At 62.3% G+C, this 25,515-nt stretch overlaps 1 protein-coding gene across 2 annotated transcripts in view; it reads left to right on the top strand.

Annotated features, from left to right (window-relative positions):
- THBS2 (thrombospondin 2) overlaps positions 1 to 25,269 on the top strand; it is a 36,737-nt gene extending 11,468 nt beyond the window's left edge. Inside the window, exons 6-22 of one of the 2 annotated variants that reach the window (XM_081293802.1) lie at positions 433 to 573; positions 1,192 to 1,288; positions 3,191 to 3,361; positions 3,588 to 3,764; positions 4,458 to 4,631; positions 5,919 to 6,046; positions 6,123 to 6,275; positions 6,810 to 7,028; positions 8,838 to 8,945; positions 11,831 to 11,990; positions 13,535 to 13,653; positions 14,132 to 14,366; positions 19,567 to 19,794; positions 20,124 to 20,395; positions 20,845 to 20,942; positions 21,863 to 22,002; positions 23,310 to 25,269. In XM_081293802.1, the coding sequence (XP_081149928.1) occupies positions 433 to 573; positions 1,192 to 1,288; positions 3,191 to 3,361; positions 3,588 to 3,764; positions 4,458 to 4,631; positions 5,919 to 6,046; positions 6,123 to 6,275; positions 6,810 to 7,028; positions 8,838 to 8,945; positions 11,831 to 11,990; positions 13,535 to 13,653; positions 14,132 to 14,366; positions 19,567 to 19,794; positions 20,124 to 20,395; positions 20,845 to 20,942; positions 21,863 to 22,002; positions 23,310 to 23,317 (2,628 nt within the window). In that variant the 3' untranslated portion in view covers positions 23,318 to 25,269. Of the gene's footprint in view, positions 1 to 432; positions 574 to 1,191; positions 1,289 to 3,190; positions 3,362 to 3,587; positions 3,765 to 4,457; positions 4,632 to 5,918; positions 6,047 to 6,122; positions 6,276 to 6,809; positions 7,029 to 8,837; positions 8,946 to 11,830; positions 11,991 to 13,534; positions 13,654 to 14,131; positions 14,367 to 19,566; positions 19,795 to 20,123; positions 20,396 to 20,844; positions 20,943 to 21,862; positions 22,003 to 22,478; positions 22,593 to 23,309 lie in introns of those variants that run through there. The other variant, XM_081293801.1, reaches the window with a different exon arrangement.
- Positions 25,270 to 25,515: the final 246 nt, after the last annotated feature.

Below are 25,515 nucleotides of genomic sequence, written 5' to 3'. Positions count from 1 at the left end.
GGGGGAAGCAACAGGCAGAGAGCCCCCAGGGCATTGGCTCAGCTGGGAGAGGGGCGGCAGTCCCCACGGCCTCTTTCCCTGCCTCTGCACTGTGGCTGTCCTGCCTGGAGGGGGGCAGGAGTGAGTGATTCTGGGCTGCAGCCAGCTGCGGCTCCTCCTGCCGTGCCCCGGACATCTGCCCACTGCCCAGCACCAGCAGCGTGGCCCACCCAGGTGTTGAGGCTCGTGAGCTGGGTCTCACTGAGAGAAGGAGTGGGAAGCCCAGGGTGCTGTGGCTCGGGCTCCACGGCTTCCCGTCTGCACCCTCGGGCTCCCCGCTGCGGGTCCCTGCTGCCTGCGCCCGGAGCTGCTCAGAGAAGGGGAGGTTCCCACCCAGACAGCTCGAGATGGTGCTGGGTTCTTGTCCACTCCTGACGCTGGACCCCTTTGCAGTCAAATGATAACCAGTTCCTGCTCGAGCTCCTTGGTGGCCCTCCTAAGACGAGGAACATGACCGCCTGCTGGCAGGATGGCCGGTTCTTTGCAGAAAACGAAACCTGGGTGGTGGACAGTTGCACGTCCTGCACCTGCAAGGTGAGCTCCTGGGGCCCCCCAGGCCCCCTCTGAGCACGTCGGAGCCACAGACACAGGCAGGCGGGGGTAGGGCTGGAGGGGACAGCGGGAGGCACCGAAGTGTGACCAGGCGCAGCCTCTAGGCTTCACACATGAAGAAGCCAGAGGCAGAGAGTGTGTGACTGGCCAGTGTCGCCAGAGGTCAGGAACACCTGGAGCGGAGCTACCCAGAGGCCCCTGATCCGTGTCTAATGCCGTGCAGGTCCAGTGGGGCCTTGGTGCTTAGCAGAAGCCTCTGGGATGCAGGTCAGCGTCAGGAACACTAGAGGACCTGGCTCTCCTCAGTAATGACCAGTTTCTGTGCATGGGGACCCAGACTTCCCCCAGCACAGGGCCACCCTGCCCACCCGTCCTCCTCCCCTAGCATACCCGTGGCCAGTCTTTGCTGCAGTCTCTTTGCTGAGTGGCAGGAGACAGGACCCGCTGGGCCCACGAGCCACCTCAGGCCAGGCCACGTCTCGGGTTATCATGTAGGACCCTGGACACAAGACGCCCACTGCCCTGCTGACCCTTTCCACCCAGCCCTGAACCAAGGCTGCTGCCTTGATGAGTGGCCTGAGGTGCCTCCTTTACCCACAGAAGTTCAAAGTCGTCTGCCACCAGATCTCCTGCCTGCCTGCCACCTGCGCCAGCCCAGCTTTTGCCGAGGACGAGTGCTGTCCTTCCTGCTCCCACTGTGAGTACTGCCCGCGAGCACCCGCAGGGCAGGGTCGTGGCTGCTGTGTTTGCTCCTTGGGTGGCGGGGCAGAGGAGGGTGAGACTCAGCCTGGTGAGGACAGGCAGATGGGACGCTGAGGGACATCTGGGTCTCTGCATTTTCCTAGCCTATGACCAGGAAGCAACTCTAGGGTCCTCAGAATGCAGGGGCCAGGGTTCAGTCCCTCCCTGTCACTCCTCAGCGCAGGAGGCTGAGCCCCAGGGATCCTGCCATGTCCACAGACCCGGCTCTGGGCCAGATCGAGGCCCTGTGTAAACACCAGGCTCTGGCCAGTGCCCACACTAGGTGGAGACCGTGAAGGATCATGGTTGGTCACCGGAGAGACACCTCTGGAACAGCAGGGAGACAGACACACAGAACCCCGAGGCTATCACCAGTGACACTCTCTAAGCCATAGAATGTTCCCAGTGATGGGGACGGAGATGCTGGCCTCCCTGGGTCCAGCCCACTGTGCAGAGGACTGGGATGGCACTAGAGCGTCCCCTGTATCTGCTTGTTCCACGCTGGCTACCCTGCAGCCCACTCCCCAGTCCTGACCCCAGAGCTCACCCTGCAGTGGCTCCCAGCCAGGCCACCTGGGTGCCTGGGGACACTGCCCCTGGCCCAAGACCCAGCTCGGCTGGAGCTCGCGGCTTTCATCCTGCACAGGTGCAGAGCCCGCTCTTCCCTCTGGGCTGGACATGATGCCTCCCTCTGAGGACGCTGTCCTCCGTGGCTGGGGTCTAGCCTGGGGTGTGCTCTCCTTCCCTGGGTGCCAGGTCTCACCCTCCTCCTGTCCCTTGGGTGGAGCCTGCTGCCCAGCACACTTGCTCCCAGGAGTCCTGGTCACCTGGCACTGCACCCCCTCAGGCTGGCTCTGAGGCCGAGGCCGGGGCCTGGGTGTGCCGCCCTGTGGCCCTGGGGAGCTGTGTCCAGTGCCTTCTCCCTCCAGGCTGTCCTTCTCCTCCCCTTGTCCTGCCTCCAGGGACACTCAGACTGAGAGGGCTCTGCTGGGCCTGGCCCAGCACGGCTGGGAGGACCCTCCCCTCTGGTGGTCCTGGGGCCGTCCTCGGTACCCCTGACCTCTGGATCTGAGCAGAGAACTGGGCTGGCAGGAGCCAGACTCTGCTGCTCTGATTCCCAGCAAAATGGAATTCCAGTCTCAGACTCGGTGTCGGGAGCAGACACCGTCCCTGGCACAGCAGGTCAGCTTGGCTCGAAAGACCATGGGCCTGCAGGTGGCAGACGGACTGCTGGGCGCCAGGGCAGACCCTGGGACAGCCACCTCAGGCCGTTGGAGGGAGGCGTTTAGGGCACAGGGAGCAAGTGGACAGGAGGAGGGCTGGCCTCCTGGGCCATCCTGCGCCCCGCCACAGCGCTGCTGGAAAGCTCCCTGGTGAAGTCGCCCTCTCCCTCTGGCCGGAAGTTGTCTTTTCCTTGATGTCTCCAGTCCAGTGGGTGCTGTGGGCTGTGATTCCAACCAGCAGTGAGGCTGGTCACCTTGGCTCCATCAGCCAGGTGGAGAGCAGGGGGGCCGTCCTCAGGCTCTGGTGAGGCGGCGGCTGGCAGAGCCCCTGCGAGCTGCTCTCAGCCCCGAGCCGCCTTCCCTGCACGCCCAGCGCACGCTCTCCTGCAGGACAGCAGCAGACCCCACGTCCACGTCCTTCTTCCCTGGGAAGGCCACTGGGATCTTCCTGGGTGATGGCTGCCCGGTCTTCTCTGGGGCCTGCCACCACCACAGGGGCCACCCGGTTAGGAAGCCTGTGCCTGGGAGGTGCCCAAGTCTCCTGAGCAGGAACCAGGCAGTGCTGAGCTGCCAGTTCTGACCCGGGCCTCTCCCAGAGGCAGGGCCTGACCTCTGTGTCAATCTTTCTTGGCCAGCAATGGACAGCGAGGAGGGCTGGTCCCCATGGGCAGAGTGGACCGAGTGTTCTGTCACGTGTGGCTCTGGGACCCAGCAGAGAGGCCGGTCGTGCGATGTCACCAGCAACACCTGCCTAGGCCCTTCCATCCAGACGCGGGCTTGCAGCCTGGGCAAGTGTGACACCCGCAGTGAGTATCAGCACCCTGGCCTGCCCCGTCTAGGGCCCGCCAGGGACGGGGCTCACCCTTGCCCGCACCCGGGGATGTCTCTGGCAAAGATGACAGCTGGGGCAAAGGTGACAGCTGTCCACCCTCGCCTCTCTGTCCGTGGGCATGTGCAGCAGAAGGCAACCCTGGGGTGGCCCAGCCCCTGGACACAGCCAGACACTGGTCTCTTTGTGCTTCCGTGTGCTAGTCCGACAGAACGGCGGCTGGAGCCACTGGTCACCCTGGTCTTCATGCTCTGTCACCTGTGGGGTCGGCAACATCACACGCATCCGCCTGTGCAACTCCCCAGTCCCCCAGATGGGCGGCAAGAACTGCAAAGGCAGTGGCCGGGAGACCAAAGCCTGCCAGCGTGACCCCTGCCCAAGTGAGTGGTGACACAGGGTCCTGGGGCTCGGGGTGGCACAGGCAGCTCAGAGTGAGGACTGAGCTAAAACTGGGCCCCTACTGGCTGGGGCCATCCCACCCAGCTGGTCACGGAGGCCAAAGCCAGCCAGCTCCTGAGGACCCAGCTTGTCCCCCCTCTGACTTAGCCAGGCCGCACCTGTGTCCTGCAGACACAGTCGAGTCACCTTAAATCTGCACTTAGCAGAACGTGAGCCAAAGCTGAGAGCCTGGCCTGGGAGGCAGCAGGTGTGCAGACAGAGCGCCAGGGGAGGACCTTGCGCGAGTCTGTGCGAGACACAGCTCAGGGAACACGATGGCTCAGGGCACAGGGACTTCTGGGAGCAGGGCATGCTGCACAAAGTCCATGTCCACTGCTCAGAGACCAGGCCATCTCCACCCCAGAGGCCCCCCTCGTAGAGAGCCCAGGCTGCAGCCTGTCGAGGTGTTGAGAGGCCCTGAGAGGTAAAACACAACCGCCAGACCCTCTGCCGTCCACATTGCTTCCTGAGTTGTGGCCACCAAGGACCAAGCACCTCCTTGCTCCTCTTCCCCTACTACAGTCCTCAGCCATGTGGGCATTGCTGCTGCCTCTCTCTCGGCCCCACGCATGTCAGCCGGGACCACACTGTCTGACCCTCCTCTCACTAAGCCCCTCTCCTGGCTCTCTCTACAGTCGACGGCCGCTGGAGCCCCTGGTCCCCATGGTCGGCCTGCACAGTCACTTGTGCAGGAGGGATCCGCGAGCGCTCGCGGGTCTGCAACAGCCCTGAGCCCCAATACGGAGGGAAGGACTGCGTGGGGGACGTGAAGGAGCACCAGATGTGCAACAAGAGGAGCTGCCCCCTGGGTGGGTGGAGGGGCAGGAGTGTCAGGGAGCTGGCCCTGGGTGGGTGGAGGGCAGGAGTGTCAGGGAGCTGGCCCTGGGTGGGTGGAGGGGCAGGAGTGTCAGGGAGCTGGCCCCTGGGTGGGTGGAGGGCAGGAGTGTCAGGGAGCTGGCCCTGGGTGGGTGGAGGGCAGGAGTGTCAGGGAGCTGGCCCTGGGTGGGTGGAGGGCAGGAGTGTCAGGGAGCTGGCCCCTGGGTGGGTGGAGGGCAGGAGTGTCAGGGAGCTGGCCCCTGGGTGGGTGGAGGGCAGGAGTGTCAGGGAGCTGGCCCCTGTGTGGGTGGAGGGCAGGAGTGTCAGGGAGCTGGCCCCTGGGTGGGTGGAGGGCAGGAGTGTCAGGGAGCTGGCCCCGAGTGGGTGGAGGGCAGGAGTGTCAGGGAGCTGGCCCCTGGGTGGGTGGAGGGCAGGAGTGTCAGGGAGCTGGCCCCGAGTGGGTGGAGGGCAGGAGTGTCAGGGAGCTGGCCCCTGGGTGGGTGGAGGGGCAGGAGTGTCAGGGAGCTGGCCCCGAGTGGGTGGAGGGGCAGGAGTGTCAGGGAGCTGGCCCTGGGTGGGTGGAGGGGCAGGAGTGTCAGGGAGCTGCCCCTGGGTGGGTGGAGGGGCAGGAGTGTCAGGGAGCTGGCCCCTGGGTGGGTGGAGGGCAGGAGTGTCAGGGAGCTGGCCCTGGGTGGGTGGAGGGCAGGAGTGTCAGGGAGCTGGCCCTGGGTGGGTGGAGGGGCAGGAGTGTCAGGGAGCTGGCCCCTGGGTGGGTGGAGGGCAGGAGTGTCAGGGAGCTGGCCCCTGGGTGGGTGGAGGGCAGGAGTGTCAGGGAGCTGCCCCTGGGTGGGTGGAGGGGCAGGAGTGTCAGGGAGCTGCCCCTGGGTGGGTGGAGGGGCAGGAGTGTCAGGGAGCTGGCCCCTGGGTGGGTGGAGGGCAGGAGTGTCAGGGAGCTGGCCCCTGGGTGGGTGGAGGGCAGGAGTGTCAGGGAGCTGGCCCTGGGTGGGTGGAGGGCAGGAGTGTCAGGGAGCTGGCCCTGGGTGGGTGGAGGGCAGGAGTGTCAGGGAGCTGGCCCTGGGTGGGTGGAGGGCAGGAGTGTCAGGGAGCTGGCCCTGGGTGGGTGGAGGGCAGGAGTGTCAGGGAGCTGGCCCTGGGTGGGCAGAGTGCTACTGCAGGGTCGAGGGTAGCTAAAGCACAGCACTGGTGGGTGAGGGTCTGCGGTCCCCTGTGAGCTCCTGGCCCTCCTGGCGTGGCCTCAGTCCTCTCTGCCCCCCACACAGATGGGTGCTTGTCCAATCCCTGCTTTCCTGGAGCCCAGTGCAACAGCTTCCCTGACGGCTCCTGGTCCTGCGGCTCCTGTCCAGTGGGCTTCCTGGGCAATGGCACCCACTGCGAGGACCTGGACGAGGTGGGTGCCCTCTGTGGGCAGCAGGTGCCCGTGGTGCAGAGGGGGAGCAGCGGCTCACATGAGCTTGTCTCCGCAGTGCGCTGTGGTTGCGGACATCTGTTTCTCCACCAACAAAGTCTCCCGCTGCGTCAACAGCGAGCCGGGCTTCCACTGCCTGCCCTGTCCCCCGCGCTACAAGGGGAACCAACCCTTCGGGGTCGGCCTGGAGGCAGCCAGGACAGAGAAGCAGGTGAGCTGGGTGCCCTTCCCACCCGCCGTTATCCCCCGGGCCCAGGAGGCGTCTGCTGTTGTAGAAGCTGGGTCGCAGGGCCCCTCTCGGCACAGGGGAGCGCAGACCTGACGTGAAGGGTCCGTGGGCACAGGGTGCCGTGTCCCTATGTCACTGAGGTGTTGTGGTAGCAGAGCACTTAGAGGGAATAGCAGGCACAGTCCAGGAGACAGGACGCCAGGGGACCCAGGATCTGGGATGCAGGCAGGCCCGGGACTGACCCGCAGCTCCAGGCCTTGCCACGCAGGAGAGACTCCAGGGCCACTGCTGGGGACTGTCCCCACACAAGCTGTGTGGGGACACTTGAGACCTTAGCCCATGACAGCACCTGGGAGCCAGGGGTGGGCCTAGAAGTGCTGCTGCTGCTGAGGGCCCCGCTGCCCGGCAGGAAGACCAGCACTCTGGACGCACTCTGGCCCCTGTCCCTGGGCTGCCCGGCCCATGATGGCCTTCCCCTGAGGGCTTGTGGGTAGCCCAAGACCCTCCATCCCACAGGTGTGCGAGCCGGAGAACCCGTGCAAGGACAAGACGCACAACTGCCACAGGCACGCAGACTGCATCTACCTGGGCCACTTCAGTGACCCCATGTTCAAGTGCGAGTGCCAGACGGGCTACGCGGGCGACGGGCTCATCTGCGGGGAGGACTCGGACCTGGACGGCTGGCCCAACAGCAGCCTGCTCTGTGCCACCAACGCCACCTACCACTGTGTCAAGGTGAGGCCTGCGCGCAGTGGGCTCCCTGCTCCGGCGCCTCCCTGTGCGGTTCTGTGCGGAGGTGGGGGTGGGACAATGAGAGGAAGCGCCCAGGCTGCCTAGCGCCAGCTCCAGCCTGCACCTCCTGTGGGGCTGGGGACCTGGGTCCCGCTGGCCTTGCCATCGGCCTGGTGGAAGGAGCGCTGTGCCCAGCTGAGCCCTCTTGGTGGGTCCCTTGCACCCCAGGGACCATTGCCAGGGGCTGCCTTCCAGGCTGGCTGCTGGGCCTGGGGCCGTGTGCTCCCAGCACAGGTGTGCAGACACCCCACACCCCACACCTGGGGAGCTGAGGTGAGGAGACGGCGAGGCCCACACCTGGTCCTGGGTGGGGTGTGCAGGGCAGGAGTGTCCCCAGATGAGGTGGCCCCCACGGTCTCACAACATTGTTCTCCACAAAGACCCAGCTGTGCTGCAGGGTCAGGAGCGAGTCGGGGCCTGGGGAGAAGCCAGGCCCTTGGGGTCCACCCAGGGTGGACACAGTCCCGGGGCGCCCAGGGCACTGGGAAACAACAGGGGTGTCCTCTCGCAGTTCTTGAGCCCAGTGGGGAGCAGGCAGCTCTCCAGAGGCCCAGGGAGGACCCTCCCTCCCACTTCAGCTGGGGGCTCCAGTGCTGCTGGGCTGTGGCCCGGTCACTCTGGACTTGGCCTGTCCTCACAGTACTCTCCCCGTGCTTCCCGGCCCACCCCAGCCTCTCCCTCAGGGATGTGGGGACGGTGCTCAGGGCCATCTGGTAGCCCAGGACTTGATCTGTCTTCTGCCTTCCCTGTGAGGGACACTTGCCCCAGAGCCCAGGGAGTGGGTGGACATGTGGGCAGCAAACGTGGTGCTTCCCCAACGTCCCGCCCCATCACCCCACAGACGTGGTGCCACCAGGATGGCAGAGGTCCCTGGAGCAAAACTGCAAATGCTTCCAGCCCACGAAGGCGACTCCCACCTGTACCCCTGCCCAGCCCTGCCCCGTCCTCACCAGCCGCCCTGCTGGAGAAGGCCCTTCAAGAAGGCACACCACCTCTCCTGTCTGTCTTCCTTCCCGCCTGCCTATCCGCCTGTCCTCTGCATGACCCTCCTGAGGACAAAGGACTAGCAGTTAGACTTAAGAGACCACCTTCTGCTCCCATAACCACTCCGTGGGGGTGGGTCTTCCCTGGGGTCCACATCCTCGTGTCACCTTATCCCCCAGTTCCAGGCTCTGGCTCTGCCCTGGGCCCCAAGTGCTGTGCACACAGGGTCCCCCTGGATTAGCGGCCCCCGCCCTCTGCAACACAGGCATCGCCATGACAAGAGGGCTGTGCCCACCGGCTCTGACTCCCCGGGCCTGCACCTCAGCTGGGCTTTGAACCACACCTGGAGGAACTGGGACCCGACGTCCCTGCTCACAGGTGTCCTCGCCTCCTGCGAGGAGCTGGCCTCGAGGGCTCAGTCCTCAGCCCTGGGCCACACTCTCAGGGAGCCTGGTTCCTTGGATGCTGGCTGTAGGGCTGGACGCAGGCCTGGGGGCCCTGCCTCTGGGCTGAGGTGGTGGAGGGGACACCCCAGGGGCAGCGCCCCCTCCCTGCCTTCTGCCTTGTCAGGTGACTTCTCTGGCCCCGCTCAACACAGCTCCCCTGGTCTCTCTCCTGGCGCTGGTGACGGGATTCCTCGGGAAAGCTCGCACTCAGGCCCAGCGGGAGGCCCTTCCGCTCCCAGCTGAGGAGGGACACCTGACCCTGGCTGCTGTGGCGTCAGGGCTCTGCAGGCAGCTCACGGTCATCACCCCTTTCCTGTCACAGGACAACTGCCCCCAGCTGCCTAACTCTGGACAGGAGGACTTTGACAAGGACGGAGTGGGTGATGCCTGTGATGAGGACGATGACAACGATGGCGTGAGCGACGAGAAGGTGAGGGCTGAGCTGCGAGCACCACACACGGGGGACTGCAGCAGGGAGGGGACAGGGCGGGCAGGAGCACCGGGCCTTCCCACGCCACATCCGATGCCCCCCACGGGACCACTCCCAAGCCTCTGGTAAAGCCACTCACCCACAGAAGCACCGGGTGCCAGCACGGTCAGCAGTGAGTGTCCTTGCTCCTGCCTCCCCCAGCTGTGTGAACTCGTCTACCTGCCTCCTTCCGCGAGAGAGCTCCCTGGCCTCCTGAGAGGCTGCAACACAGGCAACACAGTGCCAGGGAGACTCATTACCTAGGCCGTGTCCAGCGCTCTCCACGCCTCACTTCCAAACACCCTGGACTTGCTCACCCACCCACTCACCCACTCACTAACTCACCCACTCACTCACCCACTCACCCACTCACTAACTCACCCTCTCACTCACCCACTCACTCACCCACTCACCCACTCACCCACTCACTCACTCACCCACTCACCCACTCACCCACTCACTCACCCACTCACCCCCTCACCCACTCACCCACTTACCCACTCACCCACTCACCCACTTACTCACCCACTCACTCACCCACTAACTCACCCACTAACTCATCAACCCACTCACCCACTAACTCATCCACCCACTCACCCACTCACCCACTCACCCACTCACTCACTCACCCACCCACTCACTCACCCACTCACTCACTCACCCACTAACTCACTCACCCACCCACTCACTCACCCACTCACTCACTCACCCACCCACTCACTCACCCACTAACTCACCCACTAACTCATCAACCCACTCACCCACTAACTCATCCACCCACTCACCCACTCACCCACTCACCCACTCACCCACTCACCCACTCACCCACTCACTCACTCACCCACTCACCCACTCACCCACTCACTAACTCACCCTCTCACTCACCCACTCACCCACCCACTCACCCACTCACCCACTCACCCACTCACCCACTCACCCACTCACCCACTCACTAACTCACCCTCTCACTCACCCACTCACCCACCCACTCACCCACTCACCCACTCACTCACCCACTCACCCACTCACCCACTCACCCACTCACTCACCCACTCACTAACTCACCCTCTCACTCACCCACTCACCCACCCACTCACCCACTCACCCACCCACTCACCCACTCACTCACCCACTAACTCATCCACCCACTCATCCACTCACCCACTTACCCACTCATCCACTCACACACTCACCCACTCACCCACTCACCCACTCACCCACTCACTCACCCGCTCACCCACTCACCCACTCACTCACTCACTCACTAAACAACTCACCCACTCACCCCCTCACCCACTCACCCACCCACTCACTCACCCACTCACCCACTCACCCACCCACTCACCACTCGCTCACCCGCTCACCCACTCACTCACCCACTCACCCACCCACTCACCCACTCACCCACCCACTCACCCACTCACCCACCCACTCACCCACTCACCCACTCACCCACTGACCAACTCACTCACTCACCCACTCACCCACTCACCCACTCACTCACCCACTCACCCACTCACTCACCCACTCACTCACCCACTCACTCACCCACTCACCCACTCACTCACCCACTCATCCACTCACCCACTCACTCACCCACTCACTCACCCACTCACCCACTCACCCACCCACTCACCCACTCGCTCACCCGCTCACTCACCCACTCACCCACTCACTCACCCACTCACCCACCCACTCACCCACTCACCCACTCACCCACTCACTCACTCAGCCACTCACTCACCCACTCACCCACTGACCAACTCACTCACCCACTCACCCACTCATCCAGTCACCCACTCACCCACTCACCCACTCACCCACTCACTCACCCGCTCACCCACTCACTCACCCACTCACCCACTCACTCACCCACTCACCCACCCACTCACCCACTCACCCACTCACCCACTCACTCACTCACTCACTCAGCCACTCACTCACCCACTCACCCACTGACCAACTCACTCACTCACCCACTCACCCACTCACCCACTCACTCACCCACTCACCCACTCACTCACCCACTCACTCACCCACTCACCCACCCACTCACCCACTCACCCACTCACCCACTCACCCACTCACTCACTCACCCACTCACCCACTCACCCACTCACTCACCCACTCACTAACTCACCCACTCACCCCCTCACCCACTCACCCACCCACTCACCCACTCACCCACCCACTCACCCACTCACCCACCCACTCACCCACTCACTCATCTACTCACTCACCCACTAACTCATCCACCCACTCACCCACTCACCCACTCACCCACTCACTCACTCATCTACTCACTCACCCACTCACCCACTCATCCAGTCACCCACTTACCCACTCACCCACTTACCCACTTACCCACTCACTCATCCACTCACTCACTCTCCCACTCACTCACTCACCCACTCACTCACCCACTCACCCACTCACCCACCCACTCACCCACTCACTCACCCACTAACTCATCCACTCACTCACCCACTCACCCACTCACTTACCCACTCACTCATCCACTCACTCTCCCACTCACTCACTCACCCACTCACCCACTCACCCACTCACCCACTCACCCACCCACTCACCCACTCACTCACCCACTAACTCATCCACTCACTCACCCACTCACCCACTCACTCATCTGCTCACCCGCTCACCCACTCACTCATCCACTCACCCACTTACCCACTCACCCACTCACCCTCTCACCCCCTCTGCTTGTTCCTTCGACTTCACCTTGCTTGGTTGGCTCTGTCTTCCTGTGCGCCTGGGAGGCCAGCCCTTTGATGTGGGCCTGACCCACACTGTGGTGCTCTTTCTTAACCCTTTCCCTCCTGTTGCAGGACAATTGCCCCCTACTCTTCAATCCCCGGCAGTCCGACTATGACAAGGATGAAGTCGGGGACCGCTGCGATAACTGCCCTTACGTGCACAACTCTGCACAGATCGACACCGACAGCAATGGCGAGGGGGACGCCTGCTCTGTGGACATTGATGGCGATGGTCAGTTGTCTACTCATTTCAGTGACACGTGTTAGTGTTCATTAGAGTTGGTCTGGGCAGGGTTTGCACATCTGAGGGTTCCGCTCACTGCAGCGAGATTTGAAAGGGTGTGACATCGACCTTGTAGGTCTATAAGAACTCCTGAGGTGATTAACACATGGGTGTGCGTACAGGGTGTGCACAGGTCATGTGCACATGCCACATCCTTGTACAGGAGCTGAGCACCCTGGACTGGGCTCCGTGGGTCCCTGGACCCGTCCTCTACCAAAGCTGGGGCGATGGCACTGCACACCCCGTGCTTCCTCTGCACTCAGCTGCCTCCACACTCGCGTGAAACTAAGGCCCCGCAGCACACAGCTCTTTCTCTGGGCCCACCCTCATGGTGCCCTTGCGTTTCCCACCTGTTGGGAAAGCGGGATGTCGTGTCCCTTTCCCTGACCCTCTCCTGGCAGCCCTGCACCCTAGCCCCCTGCCAGTTTCTCCAGCGCACACTCTGTTGAAGTTCCCCGCCTCATCCCACAGCCTGTCCCCATGCTCCGCTTGTCCGTCTGCCCGCTCCTCCCACAGGCCCCGGTTCCCAGGGGCACAGCAGGGCAGCTGCATGGTGTGGCCTCAGACACGCTGTGGCTGGCTCCTGGCTCTGAGCCCTCCTGCCCACAGAGTAGGAGCCCACGGCCCTGGGCCGGTGGCCTGCTTGGGCCTTTCTTGGGTGGCAGTGCTCTATCTGCCCCTCTCCTGGTGCTGTGGGCTGCAGATCTCGCGCCCCTTCCGACCCGTCTCCGTCCTGCCCTCAGCAACCACCCTCAGCTCCTCTGATTCACTCTATGTCCCAAAGTGCACTCTGTCACTCTCCAGCCAGTTTCTGCGTCCCCTGGCCCCAGGACCCGTGTGCACTCAGGTGCCCCTTGGCTTTGTGTGCTTAGGCAGAGCCCCACTTCCCGAGCTGAACTGGCATCTGCCACCTGCTCTGAAGCCCACGTGCTCTTAGGAGTCTGTTGACCTGACCCTAGGGGACCTCCCAGGCCTGCTCCACTGGCGGGGGCCAGGCCAGGGCCCCCAGGTCACCCCGCGCCTCGGACTCTGCGTGTTGGTGCTTTCTTGGTCATCTGGCAGGATCGGGCCCTGCTCTTGGCTTTTCATTAAACTCTGGTACTAGTAGGACTCACTGTCCACCTCAGACCTCTGAAACACGTCTCACATCTAGAGCCGCGGTCCCTGCCCGTCCCTGCCTGTCCCCGCCAGGTGGTGCCCTGCCTGTGCACCTGGAGGGCAGGTGATGAGCCAGGAGGAGGGGCAATGCTGAACTCAGTGTTCCCTGCGCCTGTCCAGCAGCAGGGCCAGGCGCTGGACCAGCTGGAGGAGCCTGTCCTCACCTGCTCGCTCCAGCAGGCCTGTCCACGCTGGGCTGTGCCCGGCTCCCAGGAGTCTGTGGACTCTGGCCTCCCCACCTCCCAGTCCTTGCAGGCCACTGAGTGAAGGCGCGTGAGTGGCTGAGGGAGGGGCTGCTCTGACTGTGCACTAGCTGCTTTCTGCTTTGACAACAGATGTCTTCAACGAGCGGGACAACTGTCCCTACGTCTACAACACCGACCAGAGAGACACGGACGGGGATGGAGTGGGGGACCACTGTGACAACTGTCCACTGATGCACAACCCCGACCAGGTGAGGAGTGACTGCGCAGGGTGGGGCCTGAGCGGTGACTGGGGGGGCCCTGGCTCCCATTAGCAGTGCCAGCCCACAGCAGCGTACTGGGAAGAGCCCCTGCTGCAGTGCTGTCCCCATGGCCATGGGCCACAGAGCACAGGCCTCTCCTCCCTGAAGTGAGATGGGGCTCTGCGTGGCGGACGCCCTGCGACAAGCCTGAGTCTTGCCGTCGTGTCCAGATGGCCTCCGCAGGAGACGGACACAGCCCCGAGTGCGTGGCAGCAGATGCTGCGAGACAGCCTTGGCTGTGTGGGGGGCTTTCTCCCGAGAGCACACACAGTGTCCCTTAGGTGACCACGTCCCTGCAGGCCCAGGGCCCGGGTTCCTGGCTCTGACCCCTCCCTCTGTGCACCTGGCACCTGCCAGAGTTCTCACTTCCCAGACCCCTGCCCTTCCTCCCGAGACACTCACCAGCGTGTCCCTGCCCTGTCTGCAGACGGACGTGGACAATGACCTGGTGGGAGACAAGTGTGACAACAATGAGGACATCGACGACGACGGCCACCAGAACAACCAGGACAACTGCCCCTACATCTCCAACGCCAACCAGGCTGACCACGACAGCGACGGCCAAGGGGACGCCTGCGACTCGGACGACGACAACGACGGGGTCCCCGATGACAGGGACAACTGCCGGCTGGTGTTCAACCCGCAGCAGGAGGACTCGGATGGTAGGCCCAGGGGTGCAGGGGTGCAGGGGGACCCGGATGGTAGGCCCAGGGGTGCAGGGGTGCAGGGGGACCCGGATGGTAGACCCAGGGGTGCAGGGGTGCAGGGGGACCCGGGTGGTAGACCCAGGGGTGCAGGGGTGCAGGGGGACCTGGATGGTAGGCCCAGGGGTGCAGGGGGTGCAGGAGGACTCGGATGGTAGGCCCAGGGGTGCAGGGGGTGCAGGGGGACTCGGATGGTAGGCCCAGGGGTGCAGGGGGTGCAGGGGGACCCGGGTGGTAGGCCCAGGGGTGCAGGGGGTGCAGGGGGACCCGGGTGGTAGGCCCAGGGGTGCAGGGGGTGCAGGGGGACCTGGATGGTAGGCCCAGGGGTGCAGGGGGTGCAGGAGGACTCGGATGGTAGGCCCAGGAGTGCAGGGGGTGCAGGGGGACCTGGATGGTAGGCCCAGGGGTGCTGGAGGTGCAGGAGGACTCGGATGGTAGGCCCAGGGGTGCAGGGGGTGCAGGGGGACTCGGATGGTAGGCCCAGGGGTGCAGGGGGTGCAGGGGGACCTGGATGGTAGGCCCAGGGGTGCAGGGGGTGCAGGAGGACCCGGATGGTAGGCCCAGGGGTGCAGGGGGTGCAGGGGGACCCGGATGGTAGGCCCAGGGGTGCAGGGGTGCAGGGGGACCCGGATGGTAGGCCCAGGGGTGCAGGGGTGCAGGGGGACCTGGATGGTAGGCCCAGGGGTGCAGGGGTGCAGGGGGACCTGGATGGTAGGCCCAGGGGTGCAGGGGTGCAGGGGGACCTGGATGGTAGGCCCAGGGGTGCAGGGGTGCAGGGGGACCTGGATGGTAGGCCCAGGGGTGCAGGGGGTGCAGGAGGACCTGGATGGTAGGCCCAGGGGTGCAGGGGGTGCAGGAGGACTCGGATGGTAGGCCCAGGAGTGCAGGGGGTGCAGGGGGACCCGGATGGTAGGCCCAGGGGTGCAGGGGGTGCAGGGGGACCTGGATGGTAGGCCCAGGGGTGCAGGGGGTGCAGGGGGACCCGGATGGTAGGCCCAGGGGTGCAGGGGGTGCAGGGGGACCCGGATGGTAGGCCCAGGGGTGCTGGGGGTGCAGGGGGACCCGGATGGTAGGCCCAGGGGTGCAGGGGGTGCAGGGGGACCTGGATGGTAGGCCCAGGGGTGCAGGGGGTGCAGGAGGACTCGGATGGTAGGCCCAGGGGTGCAGGGGGTGCAGGGGGACCCGGATGGTAGGCCCAGGGGTGTAGGGGGTGCAGGAGGACTCGGATGGTAGGCCCAGGGGTGCAGGGGGTGCAGGGGGACCCGGATGGTAGGCCCAGGGGTGCAGGGGGTGCAGGGGGACCCGGATGGTAGGCCCAGGGGTGCAGGGGGTGCAGGGGGACCCGGATGGTAGGCCCAGGGGTGCAGGGGGTGCAGGGGGACCTGGATGGTAGGCCCAGGGGTGCAGGGGGTGCAGGAGGACTCGGATGGTAGGCCCAGGAGTGCAGGGGGTGCAGGAGGACTCGGTTGGTAGGCCCAGGAGTGCAGGGGGTGCAGGGGGACCTGGATGGTAGGCCCAGGGGTGCAGGGGGTGCAGGGGGACTCGGATGGTAGGCCCAGGGGTGCAGGGGGTGCAGGGGGACCTGGATGGTAGGCCCAGGGGTGCAGGGGGTGCACGGGGACCCGGATGGTAGGCCCAGGGGTGCAGGGGGTGCAGGAGGACTCGGATGGTAGGCCCAGGGGTGCAGGGGGTGCAGGAGGACTCGGATGGTAGGCCCAGGGGTGCAGGGGGTGCAGGGGGACTCGGATGGTAGGCCCAGGGGTGCAGGGGGTGCACGGGGACCTGGATGGTAGGCCCAGGGGTGCAGGGGGTGCAGGGGGACCCGGATGGTAGGCCCAGGGGTGCAGGGGGTGCAGGGGGACCCTGATGGTAGTCCCAGGGGTGCAGGGGGTGCAGGGGGACCCGGATGGTAGGCCCAGGGGTGCAGGGGGTGCAGGGGGACCCGGATGGTAGGCCCAGGGGTGCAGGGGGTGCAGGGGGACCCGGATGGTAGGCCCAGGGGTGCAGGGGGTGCAGGAGGACTCGGATGGTAGGCCCAGGGGTGCAGGGGGTGCACGGGGACCCGGATGGTAGGCCCAGGGGTGCAGGGGGTGCAGGGGGACTCGGATGGTAGGCCCAGGGGTGCAGGGGGTGCAGGGGGACCCGGATGGTAGGCCCAGGGGTGCAGGGGGTGCAGGGGGACCCGGATGGTAGGCCCAGGGGTGCAGGGGGTGCACGGGGACCTGGATGGTAGGCCCAGGGGTGCAGGGGGTGCAGGGGGACCCGGGTTGTAGGCCCAGGGGTGCAGGGGGTGCAGGGGGACCCGGATGGTAGGCCCTGGGGTGCAGGGGGTGCACGGGGACCCAGATGGTAGGCCCAGGGGTGCTGGAGGTGCAGCGGGACCCGGATGGTAGGCCCAGGGTAGCTGGAGGTGCAGGGGGACCCGGATGGTAAGCCCAGGGGTGCAGGGGGTGCAGGGGGACCCGGATGGTAGGCCCCTGGCCTGGGGGTGCCAGAGGACCTGGATGGTAGGCCCCTGGCCTGGGGGTGCAGGAGGACCTGGATGGTACGCTCCTTGCACACTGGTGCAGGGGGACTCACAGGGTTGCCTCCTCTGGCCTGTGTGTGCAGGGGGACCCAGATGGTAGACCTCTGGCTCACGTGTGCAGGGGGACCCAGATGGTAGGCCCAAGGGTGCAGGGGGTGCAGGGGTATCCGGATGGTAGGCCCAGGGGTGCAGGGGGTGCAGGGTGACCTGGATGGTAGGCCCAGGGGTGCAGGGGGTGCAGGGGGACCCGGATGGTAGGCCCAGGGGTGCTGGGGGTGCAGGGGGACCTGGATGGTAGGCCCAGGGGTGCAGGGGGTGCACGGGGACCTGCATGGTAGGCCCAGGGGTGCAGGGGGTGCAGGGGGACCTGGATGGTAGGCCCAGGGGTGCTGGGGGTACAGGGGGACCCGGATGGTAGGCCCAGGGTTGCTGGGGGTTCAGAGGGACCCGGATGGTAGGCCCAGGGGTGTAGGGGGTGCAGGGGGACCTGGATGGTAGGCCCCTGGCCCGGGGGTGCAGGAGGACCTGGATGGTAGACCTCTAGCCCACGTGTGCAGGGGGACCCAGATGGTAGGTCCCTGGCCAAGGCTACAGAGGGACCTGGATGGTAGACCTCTGGCCCATGTGTGCAGGGGGACCCGGATGGTAGGTCCCTGGTCCACATGTGCGGGGAGACCTGGATGGTACGCTCCTTGCACACTGGTGCACGGGGACTCACAGGGTTCCCTCCTCTGGCCTGTGTGTGCAGGAGGACTCCAATGGTAGACCTCTGGCTCACGTGTGCAGGGGGACCCAGATGGTAGGCCCAAGGGTGCAGGGGGTGCAGGGGGACTCGGATGATAGGACCCTGGCCTGGGGGTGTAGGAGGACCTGGATGGTAGACCTCTGGCCCACGTGTGCAGGGGGACCCGGATGGTAGGCCCCTGGTCCACATGTGCAGGGGGACCTGGATGGTAGGCTCCTTGCCCACTGGTGCAGGGGGACTCACAGGGTTGCCTCCTCTGGCCTGTGTGTGCAGGGGGACCCAGATGGTAGGCTCCTGGCCCACAGGGGGAGGGGGACCCCCATGGTAGGCTCCTTGCCCACCAGTGCAGGAGGACTCAGAGGGTTGCCTCCTCTGGCCTGTGTGTGCAGGGGGACCCGGATGATAGGCCCCTGGTTCACATGTGCAGTGGGACCCGGATGGTAGGCCCCTGGCCTGTGGGTGAAAGGGACTCGAATGGTAGGCCCCTGGCTCACGTGTGCAAGGCAGAGAACTGTGTGGCAGTCCCTGTGGCCCGCCCACCAGGGACCACAAGGATTCTGCCACAGGAGGCCCTGGGGTGAGGCCCAGCCTTCCCAGCCCACCTTGGGGCTTTGGCCTCTTGCTGTGTCCTCCACAGAGGACAGAGCCAGGTATGAGTGCCTATTGGGATGATGAGGGATCTGGGCATCTGGTACCCCCAGTCCTTTGACAGCCTCTCAGAAAGGAATGTGTGTGGCGTGTGAGGCACCAGGAGGACTTGGTGTGAAGTGGGAGGTGGGCCCGGTTTGCCAGCAGCCACGGTCAGTAAGTGGTCTGCAGCTGTCCAGGATCTCAGACAGGAAGGCACCCTAGTGGAGTCTCCGGACAGTAAACGGTGCACCGCTGTGCTCACTGGTGTTGGGAGGATAGGAGCAAGTAGCTGGGAGCGCAGAGCTGATGACCCAAGTGCCCTTGGGAAGACGCACGTCCTTACAAGGGACAGGCAGGATCCTGGGGCGTTGAGCCTCACTCAGAAGGAAGCGAACGGGAGACTCCCTGAGGCCTGAAGGGCATCCGGGGACCCTCCCGGGACGGCAGCAGGGGTTTAGCGGAAACCCCAAGCTTTGGGTGGATTCAGGAGCACAGAAGTGGGGCTTCCACAGCTGCCCTGTGGGAGGTGGGTTTTCCGACTGGGGCCCTCACCCAGGGGCTGGACGGAGGAGGTGACACGCACCAGAGTGTTCTCAGGTCTTAAAACGTCCTCCACGGGAGCGTGCCTGGTGCTCACAGGGAAATTCGACTCTGAGCAGAGCTGGACCCTGGCGTGAGGCCTGAGAGGACAGCCAGAGGCCAGGCCTGGCCTCCAGCTGGACATCCTTCCCTCCTTCTAAAACAAGCGGCAGTGCGATGGGCGAGGTGACCACGCTGGGCCCACAAGGCCACGGACTGCGCAGCTTTGAAGTCTCCCTGTCCATCTCCTTTGCATACTCAGGGGGTATGCAGCCCCCACCCTTCTGGTCTCATTGAGAATTTGACAAGAATTCCCCCCAAAAGGAAGCCCACGCACCCCTAGGAGAGGCACATTTGTGGGGGCTCTGCCGTAGATGAAGTGGCCGCCGAGGGAGCCACTGAAGAGCCGGGTTCCGTGGGGCCCTCTGGAAGGCGTCCAGGCCTCCTGGCCCCAGCGCAGGGGAGAGCAGGGGCGCCGGCCGGGTGGGGAGCTCTGTGCAGAACCCCAGGAATCTGGAAAAGCCCCACAGAACTGCTCATAGGTCCAAGCTGGACATCTCAGACACGTCCCTGCCGACGCAGCCTTGGACTCCAGAGGGCCTGAGCCGTCCCCTCCCCCAGGAGGAAATGGTGAGCCACCCACCGTGCCCCTGTCTCTGCTTGCTCCTTCCGAACAGGTGATGGGCGAGGTGATATCTGTAAAGATGATTTTGACAACGACAAAATTCCTGACATCGATGATGTGTGTCCCGAAAACTACGCCGTCAGCGAGACAGACTTCAGGAACTTCCAGATGGTCCCCTTGGACCCCAAGGGGACCACCCAGATCGACCCCAACTGGGTCATCCGTCACCAAGGAAAGGAGCTGGTCCAGACGGCTAACTCAGACCCCGGCATCGCTGTAGGTGAGCCGAGACCCGGCAGAGGCCACCAGGCACCCACAGGGGACCTGCAGGGTCATGCGGGCGGGCATCAGCATGGCCACTACAGGAGGCCCAAGCTTGCCCACATCTGGACAGGGGTCGGGGTGCCCGAGTGGGCCCTGCCACGCCAGCTTCTCCATGAAAACTGCCCTAACAATCTCTTAGATTCCCCTCATTGACCTCGCGCTGCGAACCCGCTTGGGGGGAAAGGAGTGTCTGCCGGCCTCCCAGGCAGCTCTCCACGCCCTGGCGGGGGCGGGGGGGCTGCCCAGTGCTTCCCACGGATCCCCGCGTGTCCCTTTGGAGTGCAGGCTTCGACGAGTTCGGGTCCGTGGACTTCAGCGGCACGTTCTACGTCAACACGGACAGGGACGACGACTACGCGGGCTTCGTCTTCGGCTACCAGTCGAGCAGCCGCTTCTACGTGGTGATGTGGAAGCAGGTCACCCAGACCTACTGGGAGGACCAGCCCAGCCGGGCCTACGGCTACTCTGGGGTGTCCCTCAAGGTGGTCAACTCCACCACGGGCACAGGCGAGCACCTGCGCAACGCTCTGTGGCACACGGGAAACACGGAGGGGCAGGTGAGCGGCCAGCGCCAGCTCCCCAGACGCGGCCTGCGTCCCCACACCTTCCCACGGTGTCCTCTTGTGAATCTTAACTAAGTGACAGTCCTTTTAGTGACCACTACTGAGTGCCTGGTGCTTCCAGAAACTGGATTGGAACTACTCTTGCCAATTAAACCGGTGTCCACTCTGTCTGTGAGACAGGGAGGACTGAGTTCCAAGCTGAGGTGTCTTGCCCTGAGTCTTGAATTGAGGCGGAGGTCCGTGACTGTGGGGCCAGCGCCTGGGTTCTGACCACTGAGCCACGTTGCCCTCGGCACAGTATCATGCCTCACATGCAGTGCTGTGTGAGGTACAGGTGTCTGTGTGGCAGACAGTGCCAGGGATGGAGGAACAGAGTCACAGGGTCACTCCTGGGGGGAGGCTCAGGGCGCCCAGCGGGCTCAAGAGTGATGTCTTCCCCGCAGGTTCGCACCCTGTGGCATGACCCCAAAAACATTGGCTGGAAAGACTACACTGCCTACCGGTGGCACCTAACCCACCGGCCCAAGACAGGCTACATGAGGTAAGGCCCCTGCTCTTCTGACAGGACCACCTCCCCGCACACGGCAGGCTCGTCCAGAGACGGCGATCCAGGAAATGCTGTCCTCTGGGTCCTCAAAGTTAGAAGGCCTCTTTAAATAAATAACGTATCTCTGTGATATTTCATTTATCTAAAAGAAAACTGTTGGGAAGTAGACAGTGAAACTTGTTAAAGTACCTTGGAGAGGGGGACGTCTTCCCCTCAAGGACACCCGAGGCAGGGCCACCACTGAGGAGACCCTGCCCGGAAAGGCCGCGCTTCCCCCAGCCTGGACCCCTGGTGGGGGGTCACCTCTGACACGTGCCTGGCTGGACTGAGACATAAATTTGAGTGAAACTGTTCACAACTCTCAAGGCAACAGATGTGCCTTCCTTGGCCCAACTGCATGTTGCATTTGTAATAGATTTTGACTAAAATGAGATGTGAACAGTTTAAAACAATGTCTTGCGACGTTAGTAGGCGAGATTCAGCTGGACTCTATCTGTTTGCTACGCTGAGCCCAGGACCCAGCATTGCCAGGCCAGCTCTGCAGCACTGAGCTCATCCTCTGGTTCTTTGCAGAAGCCAGGAGCCCAGGCTTCTGTGGGTGGGGCGTGTGGCCCTGCGGAGGGCCCCGTCACTCAATCACGCTGGGTCCTCCTGGAGAGCAGCCACATGTCAGGCTGCTCAGGGCAGGGACAGTAAGGCCGGCGCTGCCCTCATGGCCCCTCATGGTGGGGAAAGAGGACCGTGCGCCCACGGTGTGAGTGAGAGATGGAGCTGCGCTCAAGGGCAGGACCTGGCGTCCAGGGAAGGGGAAGTGCCCCTCAGGCAGAGGCCCCTGCACACCAGAGGCTGTGGCACACTGAGCGTGGTGGGAGCTTCACGGAGCTCAACTTCTTCCACCCCAACCTTATTTTCAGAGTCCTAGTGCATGAGGGGAAACAGGTCATGGCGGATTCAGGACCAATCTATGACCAAACCTATGCTGGCGGACGGCTGGGTCTGTTTGTGTTCTCTCAAGAGATGGTCTACTTCTCGGACCTCAAGTACGAATGCAGAGGTGAGCGCACACCAGCGTCCGCCCTCAGGGGCTGGTGTCCCACACTCCCGTCACAGAAGCCGCGCGCCCAAGCAGCTAACCCATGCAAGGCTGTGCCTCGGGGGTCGTGGATTCCCAAGGCAGGGTTCATGGGGGAGCGTGGCTGTGGGGGTGTTGTTGTAGTTTGCTTGTGGTTTTGAGTTGAATTCGAAAGCATTTGTAGGACAGACACTTGTTGATCATTCATAAGGCTCAACCCCACGAACTAGAGCCTGCAGCTTGCTGTGCCGGCCACACTTTCTGGGCCTCTAAAGGCATTTCAGATGATTGACCTTGCTAAAAAGTGAAGAAATGAAGGGAAGAATAAAGAAAGGAAGGAGGAAGAGGAAGGGAAGGAAGAGAGTTTCTTCCTAGTTATACACCTACAAGTGTATTAAAATACCATAAAACTGGAAGGGAACTCGACTGTGGTCTAGTCTAATTCCATGCCTTTACAGATGAGGTAAGTGAGACTCGAGATGCTTCTCAAAGTTCGCGCATGGAAGATCTCATATAAAGCAAAAGGGAGGGAAGACAAGAGTCTTACTTTCTCTGCTTGCTTCTGGTAAAGTTTTCTTTTCCTTATATTAGGGTGACATGAGGACATCCTATGTTTCCATCCATCCATCCATCCATCCATACACCCATTCACTCATCCACCCATTTACCCACCCACCCATCCATCTATCCATCCATCCATCCATCCATCTATCCATCCATCTACCCATCCATCCACTCAACCATCCATCCATCCACCCATCCACTCATCCATTCATCTTCCACCCATCCACCCACCCACCCACCCACCCATCCACCCATCCATCCACTCATCCATTCATCTACCATCCATCCACCCATCCACCCATCCATCCACTCATCCTTTCATCTACCACCCATCCATCCCTCCACCCACCCACCCACCCACCCATCCATCCATCCATCCACCCATTCACTCATCCATTCATCCACCCATCCACCCATCCATCCATCCACCCATCCATCTATTCATCCATTCACCCATCTACCCATCCACCCATCCGTCCATTCATCCACCTTTCCATCCATCCATTCATCCATCCATCCACCCATCCACCCATCCATCCACTCATCCACTCATCCATTCATCTTCCACCCATCCACCCACCCACCCACCCACCCATCCACCCATCCATCCATCCATCCATCCTACTGATGTCATCTTAAAATTAATAATATATGAGGTATAGGTAAAATGGAATAGAACGCCTCCCAGCCCAGTCACCCTAACTCTGCTTCTTGCTTTCTTTCAGATGGCTAGGCGAGACGGCCACTCCCAGCTACAGCTGCGAATGCTGTTCCCCAGACACCTCGGCCCATCCTGACACCTGCAGCTTCTCTCTCTTTAGCGGCACTTCCTGTTCTCCGACCCTAACTGGCTGGTTCTTCACCTTGTGCATCGACCCCAAGTCCACGTGCCTCCAGAGGACAAACGTTGAGGGACCCCAGAGCCGGACATCTGACCCGGTGCAGGGGAGCGGCAGGACCGTTGGGACTCCACAGAGTGGATCTTGAGCAGACTCATTGCCTTTTCTTGTTTGTTAAGAATGACGTTTACGTGGGAAACGTACTTACTGTATTTATGTGCATATGGAGCTGAAGGGTTACTGTGCACAGGTCGTTAACATAAATTAAGCATGAAAAGTCCTGCTCCACCATGCCCAGTGCTGACGTTTCTTGGGTTAGTGCTGTCCACTGACACACCCAACCCTGAGGTCCATCAGGAGGGTCAGGTAGGTGTGTGGGCAGTCCCATGAGGCAGAGATCAGCAGATGCTTGTCACACAGCTGTGGCCAGCATCGAGTGATGCAAGGTGCCGAGCACCTATGGAAAACTGCTCCAAAAGTCGACAGGTACCCCCCAGCCCACAGTGGACAACCTCACACTTGGTGGGACACCAAGAGGGACTGCCTCTGAGCAGTGGGCCTCCCCTGGCTCTGTCTGGGGCCTGGTAGAGTCTCCCTGGGGTGGAAGTTCAGCAGAGCAAGTGCCTCTGCTTAGCCGCTGGTCCTGCGGCAGTGTGGTGAGTGTCCTGGCCAGCGTCACTGGGGCTGCTGTCTGCACAGGGCTGCTGCTTGGCTCTGCCTGGTCTCTGCTCCTGGGGAAGAGACAAGCAGGCAAGCCAGCCAGTGCACGTGGTGCCGATTCATGTTCTAGGTTTTGGGAACTGGGAAAGTCGCTTTTACCTAATTCTGGGAACACATTGCATTAAGGTTTCAGCTGTAAGTGTTTGGCTAATATTTATTAAGTGAATAAAGAATGCACTCCAGCTGCCAATAACTTATTTCAAACATTCCGAATAACATGTATGTAGCATGATTTCAAGAAATAAACACGTAACAAGGACATAATAATATAAAGACACAGTTACAGCCAAATACCTGCTGTCTAAATTTGAGGCTTTGTACTGTTACCGCGCCATGTTAAGGCACCATGTGAAAGGCACCGGGTTAACAGGTAGCTTGCGTAACTGGTAAGGGGACCTTAGTATATACTGCTACCAGTGACTTTCAATTCAACATTTTTTGCTGTTACCTACCTGCTGTACACTGAACTTTTTTATTTGGATTCTGAAGAAAATTCAGCAGGGGGTCTTGCCAGACACACGCAGCCATCCACCACACAGTAATGGACATGTCTGCTTCGTCCTTGCTTTGAGCTGCAGGGTCTCTGCACGAACTGGCCATGCTCACTCCTCCCCAGGGTGCGTGGAGAGCTCTCTGGCTGGATGGCACGGGGCAGGGCCTCCCGTCTGTCCATGTGGTTGCTTGTATGTGTCTAATGGGGGAACCCACTCTGTCTCCACTAACACACTTCACGTTGATGCGGTATGTCGTTGCTTACTCCAAGGTGACAGCTCTGTCTGCTGCACTTCTTCTTGTGTGGACCTAAGTTCCTAGAACCTCGAGGGCTGGGGCACTTCATTAAATGTGACGCTGAGCAGAGTGTGTGCAGGCCTCTGGGGGCTGGCAGGTGGCGAGAGGGTGCGGGATGAGGATGTGAACACCCAGAATGTACTATATGATTTGTAAATTATTTATGTCTTTTTTAAAAAAACAAGCTTCTCATATAGGTTAATGAAAATATTTGTTTTGCAAAGATTGTAAATATTTATTTATTTGTTCACATGATCAAAATTTCACCACTGAAACCCTGCATTTAGTTAGAGCCTCATTTTTATACTTCAAAGATCAAACAGGAAATAAATTATAAAGAAGGTTTTCTATAAATCAATCTCTCTCCCTTTTTTATAAAGAATTAGCAGGGTTTCTGCTGGGGGGAAGGGAGAAAATCCCCAATAAGGAGCACTGAGGTTTTGTCTCCCATAAAGTGACAGATGTCACTGGGTTACAGGGGCCTGTGACACTCAGGTTGAAGGGCAGGCTCATGGTCCCAGTGGAGGGCCCTGCAGCTCTAGGTAACAGGACCTACCCCCTAAGGGCCCGTGCTGGGCAGGAC

The sequence above is a fragment of the Spermophilus citellus genome (assembly GCF_964194105.1).
Source record: "Spermophilus citellus genome assembly, chromosome: 5".
Classification (NCBI taxonomy): domain Eukaryota; kingdom Metazoa; phylum Chordata; class Mammalia; order Rodentia; family Sciuridae; genus Spermophilus; species Spermophilus citellus.
This window is presented reverse-complemented; position numbering and strand designations above follow the sequence as displayed.